Below are 26,418 nucleotides of genomic sequence, written 5' to 3' on the forward strand. Positions count from 1 at the left end.
TAAAATGAAACAAAAATTACTTCAAGATGGGCAGCACAGAGATGAGTAGAAGCAGCAAGGGCAGGTTGAGCTGCAGATTTCATAAGATCCTGAGCTATGAGAAATTGAGTGAACCAGTGATTCCTATTTAAATAAAGCAAATGTTGCTCTTTTTAGGTGGCTACAGTGTCAATGGAGGATCTGGGGAAAATACTTATGGTCGGAAGTCGATGGGGCAAGAGCTGAGGGTTAACAATGTGACCAACCCTGAGTTCACCAGTGTTCAGCATGGCAGTCGTGCGTTAGCCATCAAAGACATGAGGAAATCACAGGGTAAGACTGGACAAACCTGGCTCCAACCACAAATACCTGAGTCTCCTCTTTTGATGCCTTGTTTCTTACTAATGCTTTGTACATGTATGAATTGGCTAATAAATCAGGGTATGAAATCCAGATTTTTGATTCACACATTTTGTTGGATATAATCACTCTTTATACTTTTCCGTTGTGTGTATGCTATTTAGCTTGATGAATGTCTTTGTGTGTACAGCTTTTTCTTTTGTGTATAGCTTTAAGACTTTTTTTTTTTAAGATTTATTTATTTATTTATACAAGCACTGGGTACAGTCAGAAGGGCGGGCGAGTGAGAATCCACCAGACCCAGAGTAGGGAGCAGAACAGGCAGACTGACCAAGTACACTGCTGAGGGGAGCAGCGGGCATGGTAGGAGGGGTCTGCACTCCATGTGGGACTCTCACCGGCGGCCTGGGATCGAACTGGTGCTGCAGAGGCTGCGGGCAGCCTCGCAGCCCAGCGCTGAACCGCTGTGCCCCCAGGGGAGGCCCAAGACTTTATTTTAAAGATTTCTTTATTTATGCAAGTATGGGGGTACAGGCCAGAGGCATGGGAGGGTGAGAGAATTCACCAAAGACAGTGGGGAGCAGAACAGGCAGACAGACCGAAGACACTGCTGAGGGGAGAAGCGGGCGAGACAGGAGAGGTTTGCTGCGCCATGTGGGGATCCCCCGGGCTGGCTGGGAATTGAACCTGTGCTGTAGAGGCTGCGGACAGTTTCACAGCACTGTGCTTAACCCACTGTGCCACCAGGGAGGCCCCTTGTGTATAGCTTTAAAAAATGATTTTTGGGGATGAATTATAGAGGTGGAATGACTGAGTCCAGGCTATACTGTTTAATAGTGTTTTAATTTTTTTTTTAATTTTTAAGATTTATTTATTTATGCATACAAGAACTGGGGTATAAGCCAGAGGTGTGTAGGGTGAGTGGATTCAGCACAGACAGAGTTGGGAGCAGAGCAGGGAGACCTACTGAAATACACTGCTGAGGGGAGCAGCAAGCCTGTCAGGAGAGGTCTGCTGCACCATGAGGGTAGCTCCCTGGCCGGGGATCAAACTCGTGCTGCAGTGGCTGCGGATAGCTTCATAGGTTGCGTCTTAACCCCTTGCACCACCAGAGAGGCCCTGGTTAATTGTGTTTTAAATCTTAGCACTATGTATAATAGAAGCTAGAAAGTTACTTGAAATTTCATTCTCACAATCTCCATTTTGCAGCTTGCTAGTGGCAGAATTATAGATTCCCTGATTGGTAACCTAATGGAATTTGCAGTGTCAGTCTTTACAGAAGTATTCTGGGCTAGAGATTTGAAATCCTATTCCTTCTTTCTCAGATATTGTAATTTATTATCAAATATACCTTTATGCTTTAGAAATAAATGAAACTGTCAGACCCTTTGATGTAGTTTGTGAACAAATAATGGTTAGTCAATGGTAATTAGTACAGTGGAAAATTTAGAAAGAAAAATTTAGTACTTAAGCACATCTTTGTTAGTGTCCAGCTTTGAGCATTTCTGTTTATTGTCATTCAAAAATAAGGGGAAGAAATGCTCTGATCTGCCACTGTCCTGGTGGCAGTATATCTTGTACATGGCAGGTGATAATCAGACATTATTGAATTGAATGCATGACTGTGGTTCACCAGAACTTCGTCATAGGAAAATGATGATAATGTGAGCAAGAGGCACCTTTCCAAAGAGATGGTGGTGAGAAATAGAAGCATGTACCTGCTTATGCTTCATTGAGACTTTATCCTTAACCTGGAGAACTCTTTTATCCAGGCTTTTTACCTGAGTTTTGAAAACAGCTGGGAACAGATCCAAAGAAAATAATTTCTAAGTTGTTTTTCTCTCAGCTGGGCCTCTGGAATGAGGTGTTTGCTTAGGTTTATCTTTGAGTTCTGCTGTATGCCAAGCAGTGTGCTGGGACTTTGTTTATAGACATGAGCAAAAGTGAGATGGGACTTGTGTACATTGTCCAGTGGACTCTGGTTTTTGAAGTACTTTAACATAGTTGGTCTACTCAGTTTGTGTGCTTACTTATACTCAATGGATAATAAAATGTGTATATTGACAGAGCGTTCGATGTCTTATTCTGATGAGTCTCGACTGTCGAATCTTCTTCGGAGGATCACCCGGGAAGACGACAGAGACCGAAGACTGGCTACTGTAAAGCAGTTGAAAGAATTTATTCAGCAACCAGAAAATAAGCTGGTGAGTATAGTGTGTTTAGAAATGTTAGTTTTTGTGTTTCCATAATAAACTAGATAATGACACTTGAAGTGGCTGAAGAAGAGAAAAGGCATTTAGGGAAAAATAAGAATCCTTATTCCAGGATAATTTGGCCTGTCCTATGATCTAGAACTTACTGTGTGACTCATCTGCTATTATTGGATCTGCCTTGGTGCTTTCTACAATAGAGTGCTTTTAACATAAGACAGAATATCTCTTTGATTTTCGTATGTGAAATTGGAATAAGGGATACATGGGTAAGTTTTGTCTGGCGACCAGGGCTGAATGAATGGGAAAGTCCCTTAAATTACAAAGTTCAGGTGCGGCTTCAAATTTCTCTCCACCATGAATAATTCTTCTAATGTAAAATTAAGAATAGGAAACCATTTGATGAGAATGGCGTGGTGAGTCAAGTGAACATTTGGTTCAAAGCAAGTCCCCCTCTCCATTTTTATTATGAAATCTTTAAAATATACAGCAAATTGAAGAAATTTTCCAGTGAACATCAAATACTCCCATTTAAAGTTTGTTATCAACATTTTACCATATTGCTTCACCATACATTTTTTAAAAGGCATTAATTTTTTGATTGACGGTCATGCCTGTATATTTATAACAGCTAAGTTTTTTCATAGTCTGAAAGGAGACTTGTGATACTCTGATACATGCTAATTGGGGACTGGGAGTAATGAAAGTAAGGTGTTCTCCAGTTGTGGTTTGAAGGGTAACACAAGTTGAGAAACATACACAGTGTTCTTAAAAGTATAGGAATTTGAAGTTTTTATAAATGTGTTTTTTTTTAGGTACTAGTTAAGCAATTGGATAATATCTTGGCTGCTGTACATGATGTGCTTAATGAAAGGTAAGTAATTAATAATGTTTAAATTTAAAAGACTTTGAAGTTACTTTTAGAAATCATTAAAATATATACAAGACAATAAGCCCATTGACTTCACATGTTTAATGTTTCGGATTGCCTTGTAATCTTGATCTGTATTACAGTATTCACACATTCATTACCTTGGAATATGAATGGAATCCACTTGAAAGGGAATACCATTTTTTTTAATTCAGTCAGCATGACTGAATAATTGAGCATTTACTTGTAGAATGACCAAACTCTTAAAGCAGGCATGAATGAATGCAAGTAACTTTTGTAAACTAGAGAATTCTGTAACTGCCTAGAGAATAAAGGTGATAGGGAGCTTATTTCTTTGGACAACAGAGGAGTCAAACCATCTATTCTGCCTGACTCCTGGGGTTCTCCAAAGGTGTGCACAGTCAGTTCTTCATATGGTCAGCCCCAAAGAATTGCAATGTTGGGAAGCACCCAAAATGGTTTTCTTTTGTATAGTTACATACTGATATTATACTAAAATCAGTGCTATTATCCTTTCTAAGGTTAACATACTTACTACTATTTTCCATTTTATATTCCTTACATGTTACAAGGACATTATATAGTTAGTTATGGTATGCTTTATACTATCTTTATTGCTGCCCTTTTCTGTGAATCATTTAATACCCTTTGAAATAGAATTTGAAGCCTGACTTTTAATATTCCTGGATCTTTTCCTACTATTTCTAAATAACTGATTTTGCAAAAGAAATTCTAATGTCTAACGAAAGTACTTTTGGGCACTGCAGGATAGAGGGAATTTTTAAATTGGATATAAAACTTAAATCTTTTATGTAGTTTGAATAGAAGAATTATAAAAATTATCTGAGACTTTTTTTTTTCAAAGATTTATTTTTATGCATACAAGTACTGGGGTGTAGGTCAGAGATGGGGTGTGAGAGAGGATTAACCAGAGACAGTGGGGAGCAGAACAGGCAGATCTACTGAAATACACTGCCGAGGGGAGCAGTGGGCAAGACCGGAGAGGTCTTCTGTGCCATGTGGATTAGCTCCCTGGCTGGGAATCGAACTCATGCTACAGTAGCTGGTGATAGCTTGATAGCGCTGAGACTTTAACAAACCCTGCACTACCAGGGAGGCCCCATAAAGCATTCTTTTGTAAGATGTGTCATTCTTGTCATTTTTGAAAGCTTAAGTATTTTGTGTCTTCTGTTTTGTTTACATTAAAATAAATAGTAGCAAATTGCTTCAGGAGTTGAGACAGGAGGGAGCTTGCTGTCTTGGCCTTCTTTGTGCTTCTCTGAGCTATGAGGCTGAGAAGATCTTCAAATGGATTTTTAGCAAATTTAGCTCATCTGCCAAAGATGAAGTTAAACTCCTCTACTTATGTGCCACCTACAAAGCACTGGAGACTGTAGGAGAAAAGAAAGCCTTTTCATCTGTAATGCAGGTAAGAATGAGGGGGAAAATTGATGATACACTTGGGAAGAAAATTGCCCTTGATATGTCCTTGCAGGGGAGCTTAAAGGAAATTTAAAATAGTTTTTTCTGCTGATAGTAAAATGATATAAAGAAAATTTCTCTTTCCAAAATTGTGTAAATACGTTAAAAGTAGATTTAAAATTAGTTCATTTTTAAAATTTTGTCTTTTTAAAAGCTTCCCTTTGAATTTGCATATTACTAGAATCATTTGTAGATTTGAAAATAGGATTTTTAATAGGAGAACTAGATAGGCAGGGCCTTCACATCACATTATTTGAGGTTGACTAAAACTAAACATCAACTCATTCTAGGCCTTTTTAAAAGTCTAGAAATGTCAATTTCTTAATCCAATTGATGAACAATAGTATATAAATGAATATCAGTTTTACTTTTGTTTTACTTTTGTGTGTTTGAATTCTTCAAAGGTCATTCACTAATTTTGAGTGAAGTTATAAGTAATTAAATTTTTGTTGCGCTTATGTTTTTAAAAGCAGGGCTTTAAAAAGAAAGAATATCAGATTTTATTTACTTTTGCTTCTTTATGGTTTATGCTATGCTTTATTTTGGTTAAATAGTTTTTGAAAAAAAATAATTCTGCCTTTAAAAATGAATTTTTCCTTTAATAAAAAAGTCAGCATTTTTGAAAAGATTCTGAAAATTACCTATAACTAAATAGCGTAGCAGTAGTTGGATTTATTCTGAACATTTCCCCAAGTATTTATTTTGAGAACTTTCAACACCACAGGAAAAGAAACAATAAATATAATAAATATACATGTACAACCTTTACCTGGTTTGTCTCTTACTAAGTTTGCTTTGTTTTATTACCCCCCCACCCATGCACACTTTTTGTTGAACCATTTGAAAGTCACAAATATTATGATAGTTTACCCCATAATAACTTCAGTGTGCATCTCCTAAGGGTAAGGTTATTCTCCTTTGTAGCCATAGTATTATAATCATACCTAAGAAAAATAGTTTTATTACATAATAAAACTATAAACAGATTTCTGCAGATCTTTTTATAGCTTTGTCTTACCTAGCCCAGGATCCCATCAAGATTTATGCATTGTTTGGTGTTGACCCTCTTTAATCAGTCTCTCAAGTAATTAGAACAGTTTTCTGCACCTCTTTTGTCCTCCTTACTTGTAGAATGTCTTACTTTCTGGGTTTGTCTGATTGTCCCTGACTAGACTGAGTTTAAAATTTAAACATTTTGGTCATGTATACTTCATGGCTTCGTATTTATACCGACATCACACCAGCGGGCACATAACCTCAGGTTGTCTCTTTCTCTAAGATGAAGAGTTTCATCTTCTGGTGAGGGGATGACTGAAAGATCTTTCCATCATGAACGCTTATTTTACTTCCTATGTAAAGTGCATGATGTCATGAGGCCTTCTGAATATCATGGCTTTTAAGTAATATTTCACTCAGTGGTTTCAACATCTGTTCATACTCTGCCTAAATAGATTATAACATTCGCTGTTGCAAAATGGTGGTTTTTCAGTTCTAGCATTTCTTCTATATTTATAACATTCTTTCATAAAGAAGAATTTTCCTTTTTGGGAAAAAATGGGTTTTACCACTGTTAGATATTCTTTTGGTAGTATGCCATATATTTATTTTAATAATATATCTATGTAAAGTGGTAACATGAGCCTGTGTGTTATTCATGTGTTGGGGCCATGCTAGACTTCTGAGTCATTCCAATTTGAAGCAAGTACTAATATCCTAAAGCATAAGCTATATAAAATTTACTGTTTTATTTTGAATTGGAAAGTAATTGTGATACTTTAAAGAAAAGTTTCCCAAACACATCTTCGTTTTTGTACTTGAAACTTAATCACATCAGTGGTGCTAAAGAGACTACTTAGTATAAACAGACAGAGACGAGAAGAACAGTAGTTTTCAGCCTAATATCTTAGTGGAATGAAATATGTTCTGGAACTAAAACTAGATTTTTTAAAAATCATAATCAATTTTGGATACAGCCAACATCAAAAAATTAACATAATTTGCTAATTTCTTCTCTATTTTTTTGAATGTTCACAGTTTGTAACTTTTTGTTTCTAGCTTGTAATGAGCAGCCTGCAGTCCATTCTTGAAAATGTGGATACACCAGAATTACTTTGCAAATGCGTTAAGTGCATTCTTTTGGTGGCTCGATGTTACCCTCATATTTTCAGCACTAATTTTAGGGTGAGTTCTTTGGTCTTCTCCCCCCACCCCCACAATTTTCAAATGGTGTGGTGAGGCTTTGCATGTTTGAGGGCCTGGGGAATTAGCTAGAAAAAAAATTGTTCCTTTGTGTGTATATTCAGTGGTGTTTGAGGGTCTAGGATTGAATCGTGCAATAATATTATTTTTATTAAAAAATCACCTGTATTTTCTAACATTAATACTTAAGATATTTAAAGAAAAAAATAACATTTCATCAGTGTCATAAATGAAAATTCATTATTCTCCTGCCTTATCCTCCCTCTAAGTTTGTATAATGTTAAGTTGGTAGAACATAAAATGCACTTCTAGGGCCTTTTAATGTGAAATGATGCACAAATGGAATAATAGGAAGACTTTAACATGATTAGCCCCCTTCTCTGTGTCTCTCCAGGATACAGTTGATATATTAGTTGGATGGCATATAGATCATACTCAGAAACCTTCGCTAACACAGCAGGTGTCTGGTAAGTCATTCTATATATACCAATCACTTAAGTATTATGGGAAGGAGTGCTGGTCCTTGAAAGGCCAGTTTATAGTACTGTTACTTCATTAATCCCCCCAAAAATAATTGCTTCAGGGAAATATTTCAGCTAGTGTAAATTTACATTGCTTGATAGCTAAAATTATCTTTTCAAAGGAAAATTGTATAGTTTGCAGTAGATAGGAAGAGTAGGTACAATTTGTAATGCCCACCTGTGAGAAACTGAGAGGACTTAACTGAAGTCATTTATAGCATGGGTTGGTAGGAGAAGATGAGAGTGAATGAATACAAATACCCTGACATGTAGAATGGAAGGGGCTGGGTAATTGTGATTTGTTTTCTGGTTATTAATAAACAAATAGACTCATTTGGAGAACTGTCATAAGGAAAATTTTTGTTTAAGTGAATGATTAGCAGTACTCATTTGGACATGTCATCCTGCTCGAGGTATTAAAGTTTCTCTTGTTTAGTGCACTAAACTTTTAAAAATAGGATATGCTGGTGAGAATGGTTCTGTTCCATTTCCAATTTGGAGGTGAGTCAGGGGACACTTGATGGCTAGGTGTGGCCCTGGGGTAGAAAGCCAAGCTGGTGGTAGATGGTGGCATTTTAGTCTGTTATGTATAGGGATGGTATGGATATGAATTCAGCTTAAAAAAAAAAAAGACATGAGATAATAGATATTTTAATATCTGAAGACTTCATTTCTTTAGCACTAAAAAAAGGCATTGGTTAAATCATCCAGCAGTATGTTTAATAGTTAACAGTTCTAATTTTATCACAAAGGACATAGTTTAAGAGTGGGCAACTTAAAAACCACCTTTTAAAAGAAGGCTTTTAAATACTTTCTTTTTTTTTTTTTTTTAAGATTTATTTATTTATTTACACAAGCACTGGGTACAGTCAGAAGCGCAGGAGGGTGAGAGAAATCACCAGAGCCAGAGTAGGGAGCAGAACAGACAGACTGATGAAATACACTGCTGAGGGGAGCAGTGGGTGCGGCAGGCGAGGTCTGCGCACCATATGGGACCCTTGCCCTCCGGCCGGCGAACCAGTGCTGCAGAGACTGCAGGCAGCTTTGCAGCCCAGCGCTCAACCGCTGTGCCACCAGGGAGGCCCTAAATACTCTTAATTTGGATTTTTGTATTTTTTTCTATTTAAAAAAAATTTTTTTTAAAAGCTTTATTTATGCATTCAAGAATTTGGGGTACAGGCCAAAGCTGTGGTGGGTGAGAGGATTCACCAGAGAGAGAGTAGGGAACAGAACAGGCAGACTGACTGAAATACACTGCTGAGGGGAGCAGTGGGCGAGTTAGGAGAGGTCTGCTGCGCCATGTGGGTATCTCCCTGGCCAGGGATTGAACTCGTGCTGCAGTGGCTGCGGACAGCTTCATAGACTGTGTCTTAACCCCTTGTGCCACCAGGGAGGCCCCCTATTTCAAAATTTCTTATGTGATTCCTAGGGTGGTTGCAGAGTTTGGAGCCATTTTGGGTAGCTGATCTTGCATTTTCTACCACTCTTCTTGGTCAGTTTCTAGAGGACATGGAAGCTTATGCGGAGGTGAGTATATAGAAAACTAAGTTATTGTCTAAAATTCCAGTTAAGTAAAAACCAAAAATCTAAAACAGTGTTAGGGGATATTGTAAGACATTGCATAATTTTAATTTTTTTAAATGATTTTAATTTATCAGCAGAATTACTAGCTAGACTGAATGAAAAATTGTAGGTCTAATTTGCAAAACTTGAAATAACTTTTATAGCTGGTAGTTTTCTAAAGACATAGCTCACCTTTTTTTTCTTGGTTTACCAAGAATTTAAAAGTAAGATGAATTGATAAATTGATAAAAGCCGCCCCCAAGACAGCTCTTTCCTGTATTGGAGGTCTTAGGTCATGTTCAGTGGATAGAAATTGCTTCAGCCAGATTTTGCAGTTGTACAAGTAGCAGTTTTAAGGTGCTCCTGTGAAGTCTTGGTTGTTAGTTTTTGACTTTCCTGGTCCTCCTCTCAGGGCTTAAATCTGCCAGTTTCTGTCTGATTCACTTTCTTCTCTTCCCTGTTCAGATCTGCCGCGATTTCTTTATTGGTGGTCAAGGTGTCAATAAAGATTTAGTTTTATCTTTGAATCTTGGCTGCTTCTAGCCAATAAGAATTTAATCCCTTTGAACTGTCTCAGGCTGTTTGCTCCCTTTCAAAGTGAAGGGGATGTTTTGGTTCCCCGTGTTTTTTGTCCCCATATCCAGACTGTCTTTATTCCTAGACCACCTTTTAAGCTGATGTGTATCTGCCTCTCAGAAGCCACCCATTCTAGTTTTTACATATACTTTCCCTTGATAACCATAAGTCTTATTTCTTTATTTTGATGCTTAATAGTATGTAGATACATATTGCTTCTTACCTACCATTTTTGCTTTCTTTTTCTTTGAGTATATCTTATTTCCTCAACTAAATCATAAAGTCTGTAGTCCAGGTCTTATAATAATTTTTTTTTTTAGCATCCCCTCTACCTCTTATTCTTCATATGCATGATGTTGGTGTGGAGTACTGAGTTGAGTGTCAAATCTTTGGAATGAGATTTTAGCAAAAATCAATTCAGGAATGGCTAGTTTCTGACTTTATTTATACCTGTAATGTAACTCTTGGTTCCTAGTATCTGAGTTGATACAAGAGGTCATTTTCTTAATGTTTTGTTAATGTTGGCATATTTAAAGAAGTAATACGAACTTTTATATTCATGTTTTCTTTTTCCAGAGGTCAAATTTTTCTTTGTAAAAATATAAATTTAACTTAAAAGTTGGGGCTTTTTTTTTTTTTTTTTCCCCTTTCTTTTTTTGAAAACAACATTCTGGTAAAATAATGTTGTGAATTTCATTTAAGGATCTCAGCCATGTGGCTTCTGGGGAGTCAGTGGATGAAGATGTTCCTCCTCCATCAGTGTCATTACCAAAGTTGGCAGCACTTCTCCGGGTATTCAGCACTGTGGTGCGGAGCATTGGGGAACGCTTCAGCCCAATTCGGGGTCCTCCAATTACTGAGGCTTATGTAACAGATGTAAGTATCTTTAAGAGTTTCAGGTATCATTCAAAAATAAAATAGTTTGGTATTGTAAATGTGTCTTTACCTAGTGAACTGTGTTATCAATTCGTTGTTTAACATACACGCATATATATATATATGTGTGTGTGTGTGTGTGTGTGTGTGTGTGTGTGTGTAAGCCTGGTACTTTCTTAAAAATCCAGAAGAATAGGGAATCCTACTATATCCTATTCATTCCCCTCCTAGTCCCTTGCATCTTATCCCCCCACACCCTCCCCTCCCCCAGTGTAGAAAAGACCCCTATGAATTTTTGAACGTCCTCAAACTTTTCTTGGGAGGTATTTCATTGGTCCATTTTCATTTTTTATATATCACTTAAAAATCTTATTGTTTAATTTTATGATGTTACAATGTTGCTTTAAAATTTTTCAGTCTTTCAATCTTTTAAGAACAGCCTAAAGAGAAAGTCTCGTAGAAATAATTTTTTTCTGAGCATGACAGTACAAAACTGTTTGATAGCATGGCATCAAAGGATATAAAGATAAAAGAACTTAAGATATGTAGTAGTCTGAGACATCAGTTATATGATATAACTAGATTGCCACAGTTCAGGAGCTGCAAATATTAGCTGCCCTGTATTATACTCCAGTGAGAGGTTCCTGTAAGAGACACAAGAAGGGAACTTCCATCATTGAACTTGCTTGAATAAAAACAAACATGTGTGAAACAGTTATTAACAATTTAATGTAAGGACTAGAATTTTATTATTAACATAAAACTAGTTTTTATGAGCATTTACTTTTGTTGAACATGTTGGTACATAAATGGGGATATTTATTACATATGTAATTCTTGATAAGTTGTGTGAGCAGAAATGTTAGCTTCCAGTGATAATTAAAACCAATTTATATTTTTAAACCTCATCAGAGTGTCTGAATATCTTTGTTTAGTATTTACTATTTAAATGCTGGTATAATGATGGTCAGAGTTGAAATAAAGGCAGGTAACCGAGATGTAAAACAAAAGTAGAGGAATACAGTTATTTTCTTAAGATAATTATATATTTAATGTATTCTTTATGGAGGTCTTTTAGGGCTTTTAAACCTGTATGTAGATTTTAAAAACTTCTATATAGTGTTTGTTGAATATTATAGAAATATTAGAGTAATTTCTTTTCTCTATCAATACTGTTTTTTCCCAGTTATTTTTATTGGAAATGTAGGGCATTAACAATGACTATTACAGTTTAGTGGGGCTTTTTTTTGTTGGAAATTGTGTGACTTTCATAATTCTCAAATAAGAATTACATGGTATTGAGAATACTAAACGTTACAAAGAGACCATCAGCATCTGAATTTTCATAAGCTAAAGGTGAACTTAGATGTTTAATTTTTAAATGGTTGGATGCCAAAAGCCCATGCCCTAGATTGCAGAAAGTTATTCTCATGGCAAATTATTCCGATGTTGTTAATATCCTTAATGTTTTAAGTTCTGGTGTATTTCATGTTTATAAAGATTTTGAACTTCAGACATTTAGTAACTTTTGGAGTAGGGACATAAGAATTGAGTATAAGGGAAATAGAGGGTAGCAAATCTCCTTTCCTGCCACAATAGTTAGGCACGATCATTTTTTGTGTGTTATATTAAAGATACCCTTATTGTTCAATCCCTGAGAACTTGACTGTTAAAGAGACTGCTGACAAGCAAGCAGTTAATTTTTAGTTAAAACTGAATTAAAAACTATTTTTGTTTTTGTGCTATGGGAGCATCTGAAATTTTTTAAAAAGCTGCTTGTTTTCCCTATTTGCAGGTTCTGTACAGAGTAATGAGATGTGTGACGGCTGCAAACCAAGTGTTTTTTTCTGAGGCTGTGTTGACAGCTGCTAATGAGTGTGTTGGTGTTTTGCTCGGCAGCTTGGATCCTAGCATGACTATACATTGTGACATGGTCATTACATATGGATTAGATCAACTGGAGAACTGCCAGACTTGTGGTACAGATTATATCATCTCAGTCTTGAATTTACTCACATTGGTATGTGAATTTTTTGGGTTGCTTTTTAATAAGTTTGTTTATTCAGGCCCTTAAATTTAAAATGACATAAAAGAAATGAAGGCCTTGCTTGGTGGTTTGTTTTTTTAAACAAGGGTGCATTAATTGGTCTTACTTATACAGTTAACTTGCTTTTGCTGTAGTATCTATTTACTTTCAGGATTTTGTGGCTCATCTCAGCGTCCTTGTGGGTTTTTTTTTTTTTTTTTTAATATCATTCTTCACAGGAGACTAGTACCTGATAAATACTATATAAGAGAAGATATCTAATAACTCTTTTGATAAGCTTTGTTATGTTTTGTTTTCCTTATGAAGTTTCTTTTCTAGTTTTTATTCTTCACCATAACTATTTTCCTTCCCCTCTACCTTTCATTGTGGACTTTTGAGGGGAGCATATAAGAAAAAAATAGTATAGTGAATCTCTGCATACTTTGTACTCAGTTTCTGTAATTAGAAACACATGGCCCATCTGGTTTCATCTAGGCCTCCAACTCTCTGCCGCCTCCATGCTGTCCTTCCACCCCCACGTGGATTATTTCAAAGCAAATTCTAGATGGCATTCTGCTGAACATTTGTGCCAACGTTACACTTTGCCAGTGTAGAAAACGGTCCATGTTTAGGTGTAATTATTTATCTAAATAATTTAACATCACAATGTAAAGATCTTACTATTTAGCTTAGAGATATATATATATATATATATATATTTAATTGCTATTTTTGAGAGCAGTTTCAAGGTTTACAGAAAAATTACGCAGAAAGTAGAGTTCCCATAAACCCACTCCCCTCAGTAATTTTCCCTCCTATTGACATCTTGCATTCATGTAGTTCATTCATTACAATTATTGAATTAAATTGACATTTATTTTTGATTGCATTAATATTGGCTTCCATTATTGTGTTTTAAAGTAAGACTCTCCCCCTCCAGATGTTGTTTCTATACCAACCCTCTACCAGACTACCCACCATCCATCCTCATTTTCCATCCCATTTACTTGAGGATTGTCTGTATTGTATATTTTGTGGGTTTTGACAACCCATACAGAATGCTATGTATTCATAGTTACAGTATCATGTAGAATAGTTTTATTGCCCTGGGAATCCCTTGTGTTTCACCTACCCTTCCCTTCCCTGTTTCTCTCAAACTTTTGGCAACCACTATTCTTTTTATTTTCTGCGTAGCTTTGCTTTTTCTGTAGTATCATGTAGTTGGAATTATATAGTATATAGCCTTATCAGTGCAAGCCAGTCTTTCACTTTGTGCACTGTGCATTTAAGTTTCTTTCATGCTCTTTTATGCATTGTTAGTTCATTTCTTTTTATTTTATAATTTTTTTCTTCTAGATTGTTGAACAGATAAATACAAAACTACCATCGTCATTTGTAGAAAAATTGTTTATACCATCATCTAAACTACTATTTTTGCGTTACCATAAAGAAAAAGAGGTAAGTGAAAGATTGATAATGACTTGATAAGTAAGGGTCATTGAAGAATTAGACTTATGTTGTTCAGTAAGTTACACAAATGAAGTTGATTAAAATGATAAGTACTTGATTTATAAGATGACTAATGTTTTGTTTAACTGAACACGTGTTGATTGTCATGCTATTTATACCTTGATGTGTGATGTGCTAGGCAATCTTTTCTATTTCTATCACTTATTTTTATTAAATTTGCTAAGATTTCATTAAAAAATCAAGCAGACATATTTATAGTGTTAATAAATTCAGAAGGACTGTGTGTATTGTAAGTAGACTCTCTTTGTTAGCTTGTCAACAAACTCCTGGTCAGAACCACTGTAGACTTTCTAAGTAGATATAGCAAAACCAGTCTTAATAAGCTGTTTGTATATTTGTCTTGGCACCAGCTGCTTTTAAAAAATGGTATAGTAAGAAATCTCATATTGCCATTTTAAATTTAGTGGGGGCCTCTCTTTGTAATAAAGCTTTGTAGTTTAAAAAGCTTATTGTTACATGTGGATGCCTTAAGGTTGTTTGGTTTCTTGAAAATGAAGGTGTTTGGTGTTCTGAAATGTGAATTTGTCAATATTAAATGGATTTGCACCATCATCACCATTGTGCAGATAGTAGTTTAATTTCTATTTAATTGTCATGTTCCTGAATTCTCTTTTTAAGGTTGTTGCTGTAGCTCATGCTGTTTATCAAGCAGTGCTCAGCCTGAAGAATATTCCTGTTTTGGAGACTGCCTATAAGTTAATTTTGGGAGAAATGACTTGTGCCCTAAACAATCTGCTACATAGTCTACAACTTCCTGATGCCTGTTCTGAAATAAAACATGAGGCTTTTAAGAATCATGTATTCAATGTAGACAATGCAAAATTTGTAGTTATATTTGACCTCAGTGCCCTGACTACCATTGGAAATGCCAAAAACTCATTGATTGGGGTAAGTCTCATAATGGCTTGTTTTATCCTCAAATAAACTACTTCTCTTTGCATATTTATCTACCTCATTTACTATCATACAGTGCAACTACAGACAAATGACCATACTAAGGACATGTTTGAATAATTGACAAATTTTGTTTTTGCCATTATGTTTAGCTCTCTTTGACAGTCCTTAACATGGTTTTTAATATTTGTTTTAGTTTTTAGAAGAATGTTTACTCTAGCATGCTCATAGGAAATTTGTTAACATTTCCCACAGCTCCATTTTGTCTAGTTCTTTTAACTCTGTAGCCTCTTCCTCCCTGGTGCTTCCTTTTCTCCGGTAAAGTTAAGGCTTACATATGGTCTCACTCTGACTACCTACTTTTTTCTATGAATATTCATATGTTCTTTCAGAAAAGAATAAAGATTTCTTTAGGAAATTTGAGGTGATCTTTTGATTTTAAATTATTGCTGCGGTATACACATTTCCCCATCCTATATTGGACCTTGTAGTATTGAGACATTTTGAATAAAAAGTAAAGGGATATAATTAAGGAACAAAGTTTTCTAAGAGAGAGAGAAGGGAAATGTCACGATTTGGTGGTAATGGATGATGTTGGAAGGCTGTCGTAAATTCTTCATTTTTTAACATTTGAAACTTTGATTCATGCTGCATACCTATTTGAGGAGTTTATGTCCTGCATTCTGGAAAGAAGAAGAGGGATGTGGATGGGTGGGACAATAGGGGAGGGGCGTATCTTAGCAGTAAAAAAGAAGATATATCTTTGTCCTAGAACAGGGCACCTTTCCCTTTGTAGTCTATGGAAAATTACAGAGATAGGATCTACTGAGCTAAAGGATAGAATTGGTCAAATCCAGCCTATGACCTTATTTCTTCTAAAATAAAAAATCTCTACTGATATAATGCAATTACCACTAAAATTATTGTGTACAATTCGATGATTTACAGTGTATTCACAGAACATGCCACCATCTTGAAATGTCACCTGTTTTTTTATTTTTTTTTTAAATTTATTTTTTCTTTTAGAGGCATGCTTTATTTATTTATTTGTTTGTTTGTTTGTTTTGTTTATACATGCACTGGGTATAGTCAGAAGCGTGGGAGGGTGAGAGAATTCACCAGAGTCAGAGCGGGGAGCAGAGCAGGCAGAGGGACCGAAGTACACTGCTGAGGGGAGCAGCAGGCGGCAGGAGAGGTCTGCACGCCATGTGGGACCCTCCTCCCATGGCCAGGGAGCAGCCGGGGATCGAACTGGCGTCGCAGAGGCCGCAGGCAGCTTTGCAACCCAGCGCTCAACTGCTGCGCCACTGGGGAGGCCCATCACCTGTTTTTTTAAAGGCAAATTTTTGGAACACAGCCACTTATTAATAAGATTGTTTTGTCACTGCAGTTGTAGAATTGAGGATATTATGGCCCACAAAGTCCAAGATATTTGTCTTATCTTCAGAGAAGCTGTGTGTTGACCCTATGTTTAGTGTAATGATCATTTCCAAATTTGAATGTCTTTCTAATTTGTGAAAATATGGAGACATACTAATTTTGGAGGATAAGCTCTTGGTATGCTTATATGTGTCTTGGAGAAGGCAAACATTGACTTTCTTTTGCATGTCATCAGATGTGGGCGCTTTCTCCAACTGTCTTTGCCCTCCTGAGTAAGAACCTGATGGTTGTACACAGCGACCTGGCTGTCCACTTCCCTGCCATCCAGTATGCAGTGCTCTACACGTTGTATTCTCATTGTACCAGGTACTGCCTTTACAAATACAATGGGAAAAATATTTTTCTTACTTTAAAAGAGAAAGATGGGTGCTTTGAAGTCTACATTTAAAAAAAAAATATACTGATTTCACTTTGGAATTGCTTTTTTCTTTTTAGTTAGGGGTGAAAAGATGATCTGTACTCTGTCTTCCAGGCATGATCACTTTATATCCAGTAGTCTTAGTTCTTCATCCCCGTCTTTGTTTGATGGAGCTGTGATTAGTACTGTAACTACAGCTACAAAAAAACATTTCTCAATTATATTAAATCTCCTGGGAATATTGCTTAAGAAAGATAATCTTAACCAGGACACAAGGTAACTTTTTTTTAATAATATTAACTGTTACTAATTTGACCTCATAATTTGAAAATAAGTATTTTAAAGTTGTTTTTCTTTTTAATGTAAAATCAACCACATATTTTGTGTTTCAGAAAACTGTTAATGACTTGGGCTTTGGAAGTGGCTGTTTTAATGAAGAAATCTGAAACATACGCACCTCTGTTTGCACTTCCATCTTTTCATAAATTTTGCAAAGGCCTTTTAGCCAACAGTAAGATTCTGTGATTCTTTAATTTTGTTAACACTTAGGAGATCTTTGTTCATGAGAAAAAGAGCATTCTTCATGATCTGAAATGTATAGTCACCATTTTGATAACAGATGTATAATCTGTCTTAATTTTTTTTTCTGGTAGTACGTGAAAAAAGTCTTGTTTAAAGTGATTATATGTAAAGTAAGCTTGGAGCAATTTTTTAATGCATGCTATGTACTTTTAAAAAATTCCACCAGACAGGTTTGGGTGAAGATAAGTCACTTTAAGTGAATTTTGTTAAATATATTATTTTCCTAAACTTTATTGCCAGTAAAAATTCCAGGCAGGAACAATGCCTGATCATAGTAGTTGCTCTTTGTTGAATGAGTTAGTGGGTTCCGAAATTACAATGCACTGGCATATAGTTTAACCAGTCATCTTAGCAGTAGAAGGGAACCTCTGCTTTTGGTAGAAACTAAAAGTAACTTTGGTAAACTGAAAGTAATTTTTAATTTTTTAATAGCTCTTGTTGAAGATATGAATATCTGTCTACAAGCGTGCAGCAGTCTACATGCTTTGTCCTCTTCCTTACCAGATGACCTTCTACAAAGGTATGGATTAAAGATCCTGTCTTTGGACACTGGCCCCAGTAGCTTGGCTATATTACCGTACACCACACTTGTATCACCTTTTTCATTTTTTTGTAGGTGTGTTGATGTTTGCCGTGTTCAGCTAGTCCATAGTGGAACTCGTATTCGACAAGCATTTGGAAAGCTATTGAAGTCAATTCCTTTAGATGTTGTCCTAAGGTATAATAATTGTGTTGGGGCAAAGATAGCCCACCATGTTTTTACTGCCTAGTTTAGTTTAGGAAAAGGCAAACCACCTACTAGTGAATAAATGTCACATCTTGTGTGCTACTTCTCTGATTGAAGACATGTCAAAGCATCAAATTATGTGGGTCCAGAGGAAATAACAAAAATTTTATTTATTTATTTATGCATAATAAATAAATGCATATGCATGCATGCATGCATGCAGGCAAGAACTGGGGTGTAATCCGGAGGTGTGGGGGGTGAGAGGATTCACCAGAGAGAGTGGACAGAAGAACAGGCAGATCTACTGAAATACATTGCTGAGGGAAGCAGCAAGCGAGACAGGAGAGGTCTGCTGCGCCATGTGGGTTGCTGCCTGGCCAGCCGGGGATCGAACTCATTCTGCAGTGGCTGGCAATAAGCTTGATAGTACTGTCTTTAACTCCTGCGCCACCAGGGAAGCCCACAAATTTTTTTTTATGTAATATATTATCTCACAGTAATTAGTACATAAGAGTTCATACAGTGCCAAATGTGTTCAGTTACTTGAAAAACTTAACTATAATTTTTATTAGTTTTGATTAATTTGGAAGCCTTCAGTACCTAAAGTTGCAATTTTTTTTTTTTTATTTCTGAATACCATTAGCAAGGACATAACCCAACTTTGTGTACTAACCCTTTAACTAACATTTTGAGTAATGATGACTTTATTTTTTGTCTACAGCAATAACAATCACACAGAAATACAGGAAATTTCTTTGGCATTAAGAAGTCACATGAGTAAAGCACCAAGTAACACATTCCACCCTCAAGATTTCTCAGATGTTATTAGTTTTATTTTATATGGGAACTCTCATAGAACAGGGTAAGACATTTCTTTCATTCCTTTATCATTCTTTTATCTGCAAAAAGTAATTTAAATACACTTGAATATCTTGACTTTACTACCAAGTTTTGAGGAGAAAATGTATTGGGTTAGTGTAGTAAAATGTAGTATTCTTCTTGAGTGGGTTATTTTACTTTCTAGTAGTTGGAAGAATTGCTCTGAAGAGAGCATCTCAGGAAACAAAAACATGCTTTGAAATTGAGTGATGAAATGTGGTTGACAGTTAACTGATTTGATCTGGTCATCAGTGCTTTGGACAGGGGCTGCAGGCATAGACATTCTGGAGAGGCTTAGTTGTAGTGAATGTTTTATCCAGATTGCAAATTTTCATGAGCCACTTAACACTAGGAATTCATACACACAAAGGACATCACGATGAGAAGTGGGGATATAATGGTTTCCACTTTAATAGGTTTGTGTTTTTGGGGTAGTAAAAATTGTAGCTCCGTATTCCCATTCTCTGGGCAAAATTTTTTTGTATTATTAAAATGAAGTTGTCATTGTCTGTTATATATGAAACTATTTTTCCCAGGAAGGACAATTGGTTAGAAAGATTGTTCTATAGCTGCCAGAGGCTGGATAAGCGTGACCAATCAACAATTCCCCGCAATCTTCTAAAGACAGATGCCGTTCTATGGCAATGGGCTATTTGGGAAGCAGCACAGTTTACTGTCCTTTCTAAGCTGAGAACCCCACTGGGCAGAGCTCAGGATACTTTCCAGACAATTGAAGGTAATTAACTTTGTGCTTTTTCAAAGTTTGTAATGTAAATAACTTCAAGCCTTCTATTAAGAAGTAATGGATTTTTTTTGGTTAAAACAAGTATTTGAAGTATGTTTTTCTTTAATACTTTATTATTTAATCTTGTTGATATGTTTGTTTGAATAAGCTTTCATTGAATAATTGTGTTGGACACAGGATGATTGTCTTTTTTTGTTAAAACATCTACTCCCCCCCCCCCCCCCCGCAAAGTGAAAGATCTTTCCTGTTGGGAATCTTTACTTAAATATTTGATATGTAAGAGGATTTTTGGTAAATGTGAATTTGTGAAATTGCCTTCAAGTATTTTAGAATCTTTAATGATTTCTTTTAAATTTAGAATGTTATGTTTGCTTTTAGGTATCATTAGAAGTCTTGCAGCTCACACATTAAACCCTGATCAGGATGTTAATCAATGGACAACTGCAGAGAACGATGAAGGGCACAGTAGCAACCAACTCAGACTTGTTCTTCTTCTGCAGTATCTGGAAAATCTGGAGAAGTTAATGTATAATGCATATGAGGGATGTGCTAATGCATTGACGTCACCTCCCAAGGTTGGTTTCAGTGGTCCAATTTGTTGCTTTGTAGCAGTTGCATGGTCAAACCTGGCAGTTTGTACAAGAGCTGTAATTACAACAGACTTGTGTTATTTGGTTTATGTGTATTTGAGACATCTGTACCTATAACATGAACCCATCTTGAGTTCTTCTTTCTCTTTATTCCAAAGGTCATTAGGACTTTTTTCTATACCAATCGCCAAACTTGTCAAGACTGGCTGACTCGGATTCGACTCTCTATCATGAGGGTTGGATTGCTGGCAGGCCAACCTGCTGTGACAGTGAGACATGGGTTTGACTTGCTTACAGAAATGAAGACAAACCTATCTCAGGTAAAGAAAGAGTAGTGTCATAGTTATTTTGTAGAGAATGAGTTTTTTTTTTTTTTTTTTTTTAAAGATTTTATTTATTTGTGCATACGAGAGATGGGATATAGGCCAGAGTTGAGGAGTGGGGGTGAAAGGATCCACCAGAGACAAAAGTGGGGAACAGGCAGACTGACTGAAATACACTGCTGAAGGGAGCAGCGGGTAGGACAGGAGAGGTCTGCCTTGCCAGGTGGGTTTCTCCTTGGCTGGCCGGGGGTCGAACTCATGCTGCAGAGGCTGTGGATTGCTTCATAGTGCGGTGCTTAACCTCTTGCGCCACCAAGGAGGCCTGAGAATGAGTTTTTAAGATTCTGTCACTTTTTTGGTAGTTACTTTAAATGCAACATTTTAAGAATTTTAAGCTAAATAATACAATATTGTTGTAAAATAACGAACTCCATTTGACTTGAAACAGGCTTGGATTGTGATCAGTAGTTGTAAGTTTAGAGAATTGAATTTTAATGATATTGAGATCCGTGATTAATTTTTCTGGAAAATGTAATTTCCAGGGAAATGAATTAGAGGTAACCATCATGATGGTGGTGGAAGCACTGTGTGAACTTCATTGTCCTGAGGCTATACAGGGACTTGCTGTCTGGTCATCTTCTGTTGTTGGAAAAAATCTTCTGTGGATTAACTCTGTGGCTCAACAGGCTGAAGGGAGGTAAGCTGGAAGGGGAGGAAATGGATGATAGAATTTCTTTATATTTAAATCTTTGGTATTGCCAACTAATACATAGTTAAATGTTAAAAGAACTCTTTTCAGTTTCACTAATTAAAGCTTTCTAAAATCACTCTACTAGGAGGCACTTTAAATCTGTTCTTAATTAGCAGTAAAACTTGGGTGTCTTATTTATGGGTTAGTAGAATACCTTTCATAAAGACCTGCCAGTTACTTGTTTTATAGATACTTTTGAATTGGATCCTTTTTTTTTTTTTAAAAAGATTTATTTATTTATGCATACAAGAGCTGGGGTACAGGCCAAAGGTGTTGGGGAGGGCGGTGAGAGGATTCACCAGAGACAGAGTGGGGAACAGAACAGGCAGAGTGACTGAAATACACTGCTGAGGGGAGCAGCACGGTGAATCAGGAGAGGTCTTCTGTGCCATGTGGTTTGCTCCCTGGCTGGCCTGGAATCGAACTCATGCTGCAGTGGCTGTGGATAGCTTCATAGGTTGCATCTTAACCCTTGAGCCACCAGGGAGGCCCCTGAACTTGATCCTTAATAGAGAATCTTCCACATCAGAGTCTGGTGCAAATTACCCTTATGGCTCATTAGTTTTGTGCACACCACAGTCAAGCTAATTTATTCCTCTAGGTAAATGAGCATGTACCACAACAATCTTATGTTTATTTATTTGGGCAAATCTCAAGATAACTTTCCAGACAATTTTCACCTAATCTGAAATTGTAGGAAAATATGAGAACTGCTCATAATGCCATCTTCTGGCGATAACTTAGTTTTGACATGTGTGATTCTTGAGTAGCTGGTGTATCTGATTCATTCACACATAGTTTCCTATCTCTCCTTTTCACAAAAATAGCAATTTTGCATTTTTATATGGTTTCGCTCTTTCTAGTTAGCAAAATTAAAAAAAAGGAAAAAAAAAACAAAAGCAAACATTTTCCCATGTTAAATATCCTGCAGTGTGATTTTAAATTACACAGTTATGCTAATTTTTGAGTGTGTCATAATTTAACATCCCTTATTGTTGGGTGGTAAGATTGTTCCTGATATAGTTCACTGATCTTAATACAATGGCACCTAATTCTTTGCTCACAGTTGTGATTAATTTTCTTTGAAAACTGTATCTGCCAGTTGATTTAGTGGAAGAAAGGCTATAGGCCATAAGTTTTATAACAGGTATTATTGCTCAGCCACCATGCAGAAAAGATGGGTCCCCATTTATACCATCAGCAGTAGAGTCACTGTTTCCTTTTCAGCATTGTGTGCATACTGAGTGTCGCTGAGAAATGAGAACCCTGCCACCATCATCTATGGAGAACATTTTTTTCCCTACTTATGAAATAGAACTTTCCCCATGGGTTACATTGATAAGAAACATAGATTATATGTTCATGGCTACTTGTTTTTTCCTTTATTGATATGTGAGATTTTATTTATGAAGATTTTATTTATCTAATTTCCGATTTGTAATTTTGTTTTTAATGACTATGGTGTTTCTTTGATACCCAGAAACTTCCAAGTTGTTATACCATTAGAACAGTTACTTTATGGATTCTTTTATTGTTTTTTTCCCCCTAACTTTGCCTTTGCACACTTTGAGATTAGATACTACTATCTAATTTTGTGCACCCCATTCCCATGCAAAATAATTGACTCATTGTTTCAGCTCGGTATTTTGAGTAATTCATTTTTTTCAGTTTTGGGGGGAAATGGAGTAAGTGGATACTTTAAAAGTAAGACTGTTTAAATTTGTGTTGAAGGTTTGAAAAGGCCTCTGTAGAGTACCAGGAGCATCTGTGTACCATGACAGGTGTCGATTGCTGTATCTCCAGCTTTGACAAATCTGTTCTCAGTTTGGCCAATGCTGGACGCAATAGCGCCAGCCCCAAACATTCTCTGAATGGTGAGTATTCAGTTGTTGTTTTTTCCTATTTTACTCATCTATTTCTGTATTTATATTTTTGAATATTTTCCTTAAAAAAATGAAACCCCTTAATGTTTTATTTATTTCCTTTCATCTTTGTTAATTTTTTTTTTTTAAAGATTTGTTTATTTATACAAGCACTGGGTACAGTCAGAAGCGCGGGAGGGTGAGAAAATTCACCAGAGGCAGAGTGGGAAACAGTACAGGCAGACTGACCATACACTACTGAGGGGAGCAGCGGGCGGCAGGAGAGGTCTGCGCGCCATGTGGGACCCTCCTCTGGTAGCCGGGGAGCATCCGGGGATTGAACCGGCGCCGCAGAGGCTGCGGGCAGCAACCCAGCGCACAACCGTTGAGCCACCAGGGAGGCCCATCTTTGTTAATTTTTGCCTAGTGTTTGATTTCTGCCCTCCAGGATAGTCCCTGTGGTTATCCCACCACCTTAGCATAGTATTCAGTTTTTTAAATAAAAGGTTATAGTCAACTAATTTGTATTGCTGATCATACTGTATATTTTTAGAGTTCTGTGCTCTTTGAAATATTTATAACTGTTCTACATCTTTGTCTCCTTATCTCACAAAATACTGATTCTATTCAGGTGAATCCAGAAAAACTGTGTTGTCCAAACCAACTGACTCTTCCCCTGAGGTTATAAATTATTTGGGAAATAAAGCATGTGAGTGTTACATTTCAATTGCTGACTGGACTGCCGTACAGGAATGGCAGAATGCAATTCACGACTTGAAAAAGAGTACCAGCAGTACTTCTCTCAACCTAAAAGCTGATTTCAACTACATAAAGTAAGGATTTCTTTTCAGTTATAAACAATGATACATAGTCTCATTAAACACATTTTTGCTAGTTTTAAAGTCTTGCTCTGTGTCAGAAAACTATTAAAATTGATCCTATCTACTGTTGGAAGAGGGCTGAAAGTTACAAGAAGTCAGTAATAGATGGGAGGGGAGGGTGTTTTTACAGCGAGAAAACACTTGTAACTATTGAAACAGTCATTTGGTGTTGATTCTTAGCCTATTCTAAAATCAAAATGAATATACAGAAATTTGTCACTGCTTTACAAAGGATCACATTTAATGCTTTAGTTTCAAAATTGTTTGAATGTATCAAAAACATTCATTCCAAAGAGGGCAATTTTCTGAACACTTGTAATTCAACTTCCTTCTCCTCCTGTTCACTTTGTGCATTTATTAATCCCTTTATTCAAAATTTGAGTGCTTGTTGTACCCCAGACACTTGACTGGTGTTATAAGGGACATTAGCTTTCCTTGCATTGAGGAGCTCAGCTTTCGGTGAGTGCATGGGTTAATGGCAATTGCTCTGTTGTGTGTGTACTATGTGCCAGCAGTAGGATGCAGCAGTCCATAGAAGAGATTCAAAATCTGACCCGAGGAACTGATCTTATAGTGAGTGAGGAGTCACATGGGCATATGTACAAGGCTGTGGAGTGGCCTAAGGATGCCATGTGAGCACAGTGTTGGGGTAACAGACTTGGTGCAAGAATGATGGGCTTGGAATCTGGAAATTTCTGGGAGGCCAATATGGTTGGAACAGAGTGAATAATAGGAGATAAAGGTGGAGAAGCAGATGACAATTATGAGAACTTTGACTTTAACTGATAGAGAAAATGTTAGGTGCCATTTGAACAAGTGGGACGTAATGATCTGACTAAGTGGTTTACTCTGCTGTGGCATGAAGAGATTGGAGCTTTGGAGGACAAGGGTAGAAGCATGAAGACCAGTAATTTGAGGGGTGGGGGGGCAAAGTAGAGGGAGGTGATAACACACCATTAATTGAAGTAGGAACAAACAGAATAATGAGGCATGTTTAAGGTGCATATGAAACATGCAGATGAGATTGTTTAATGTGTAAGAACTGGATTTGTAACTAACTATAGAAAAGTCATTATTATATAGGGGGTAATGAAAGGCCCTTTTTCCTTTTCACTCTAATACTCCAAAGAGACTATATGCTACCAAACTACAGATAAGTCTCTGAAGAAAGAGTAAATGGAAGGAAAAGAGGGCCATGGTTAGAATCCTATTGAGCATCTTTATTAAGGGATAGGAAAGGGTCCCTTGGAAGAAAACGTAAGGACATGGAGGATGGAGGTGGTGGCGGTACAGCAGAACCAGGCTGAAGTGGCCACCTTTGTCAGAGGCCCCAGAGACAGCAAGTAAGAAGAGCTTCATACATATGAAGTAACCAGGTTAAATACTATTGTGTGGTGGAGTGATTTGAAAGCGAAAGGTTTTGGTTAGGTTAACTGGGTAGTAAATATTTTCTTGAAGTCAAGGAGAGGCAGAAGCTGTGGTGGGAGGAGAATGTGTGTTCTTTGAAGATACTTTAATTTTCAAAAGGTTAAGTCCTTACTAATGTTGACATTCCATCAATAATAAAAACGTGTATGGGGAAATACTCATAATTTCGAATGACTAATCTTTTTTTAAAAAGAAAAAATGATACTTTTAAAGGGAAAATATAGAAAGTAGTTCTTATAGGGTCAAAGAGTCAATAAACAAAAGGTAACAAAAAGGCTAAGTAGTAAGTTAAAAAGAGAAAAAGCAGAATTAAAAAGAATGTTACCGTCATACTGATTACAAGTTCATTATGAACAAAAATATCATTGTAAAAGCACATCAAGAGATTGTAAAGTGATTACGAGTTTTCATAGGTCAGGAATTTTTTTTTAAAAAGATTTATTTATACATACAAGAACTGGCATACAAGCCAGAGGTGGGGCTGTGTGAGAGGATTTACCAGAGACAGAGTGGGGAGCAGAACAGGCAGACTGAAGAAATACACTGCTGAGGGGAGTAGCGGGTGAGTCAGGAGAGGTCTGCTGCGCCATGTGGGTAGCTCCCTGGCCAGGGATTGAACTCCTGCTGCTGTGGCTGTGGATAGCCTCATAGGTTGACTCTCAACCCCTTGTGCCACCAAGGAGGCCCTGTCAGGAATTCTTACTGTATTTTCTTTCTTTTTTTTTTTAATTGTATGAATTTTTA

General features: G+C 36.6%; 1 protein-coding gene across 3 annotated transcripts in view; it reads left to right on the forward strand.

Moving 5' to 3' along the window:
• Window positions 1-26,418, forward strand: part of SMG1 (SMG1 nonsense mediated mRNA decay associated PI3K related kinase) — a 99,510-nt gene that overhangs the window by 26,688 nt on the left and 46,404 nt on the right. For all 3 annotated transcript variants that reach the window (XM_037507543.2, XM_054693822.1, XM_054693823.1), the window contains 23 exons: window positions 157-312; window positions 2,407-2,543; window positions 3,365-3,423; window positions 4,657-4,870; window positions 6,979-7,104; window positions 7,517-7,589; window positions 9,073-9,170; window positions 10,485-10,658; window positions 12,454-12,678; window positions 14,041-14,142; window positions 14,833-15,102; window positions 16,724-16,854; window positions 17,021-17,182; window positions 17,299-17,417; window positions 17,921-18,008; window positions 18,105-18,206; window positions 18,937-19,077; window positions 19,631-19,830; window positions 20,218-20,414; window positions 20,588-20,749; window positions 21,295-21,449; window positions 23,235-23,377; window positions 23,997-24,198. In XM_037507543.2, the coding sequence (XP_037363440.1) occupies window positions 210-312; window positions 2,407-2,543; window positions 3,365-3,423; window positions 4,657-4,870; window positions 6,979-7,104; window positions 7,517-7,589; window positions 9,073-9,170; window positions 10,485-10,658; window positions 12,454-12,678; window positions 14,041-14,142; window positions 14,833-15,102; window positions 16,724-16,854; window positions 17,021-17,182; window positions 17,299-17,417; window positions 17,921-18,008; window positions 18,105-18,206; window positions 18,937-19,077; window positions 19,631-19,830; window positions 20,218-20,414; window positions 20,588-20,749; window positions 21,295-21,449; window positions 23,235-23,377; window positions 23,997-24,198 (3,383 nt within the window). In that variant the 5' untranslated portion in view covers window positions 157-209. The remainder of the gene's footprint in view (window positions 1-156; window positions 313-2,406; window positions 2,544-3,364; window positions 3,424-4,656; window positions 4,871-6,978; window positions 7,105-7,516; window positions 7,590-9,072; window positions 9,171-10,484; window positions 10,659-12,453; window positions 12,679-14,040; window positions 14,143-14,832; window positions 15,103-16,723; window positions 16,855-17,020; window positions 17,183-17,298; window positions 17,418-17,920; window positions 18,009-18,104; window positions 18,207-18,936; window positions 19,078-19,630; window positions 19,831-20,217; window positions 20,415-20,587; window positions 20,750-21,294; window positions 21,450-23,234; window positions 23,378-23,996; window positions 24,199-26,418) is intronic.

Source organism: Talpa occidentalis, unplaced genomic scaffold (assembly GCF_014898055.3).
Source record: "Talpa occidentalis isolate TD23 unplaced genomic scaffold, MPIMG_talOcc4v2.1 talOcc4.12, whole genome shotgun sequence".
Taxonomy (NCBI): Eukaryota; Metazoa; Chordata; class Mammalia; order Eulipotyphla; family Talpidae; genus Talpa; species Talpa occidentalis.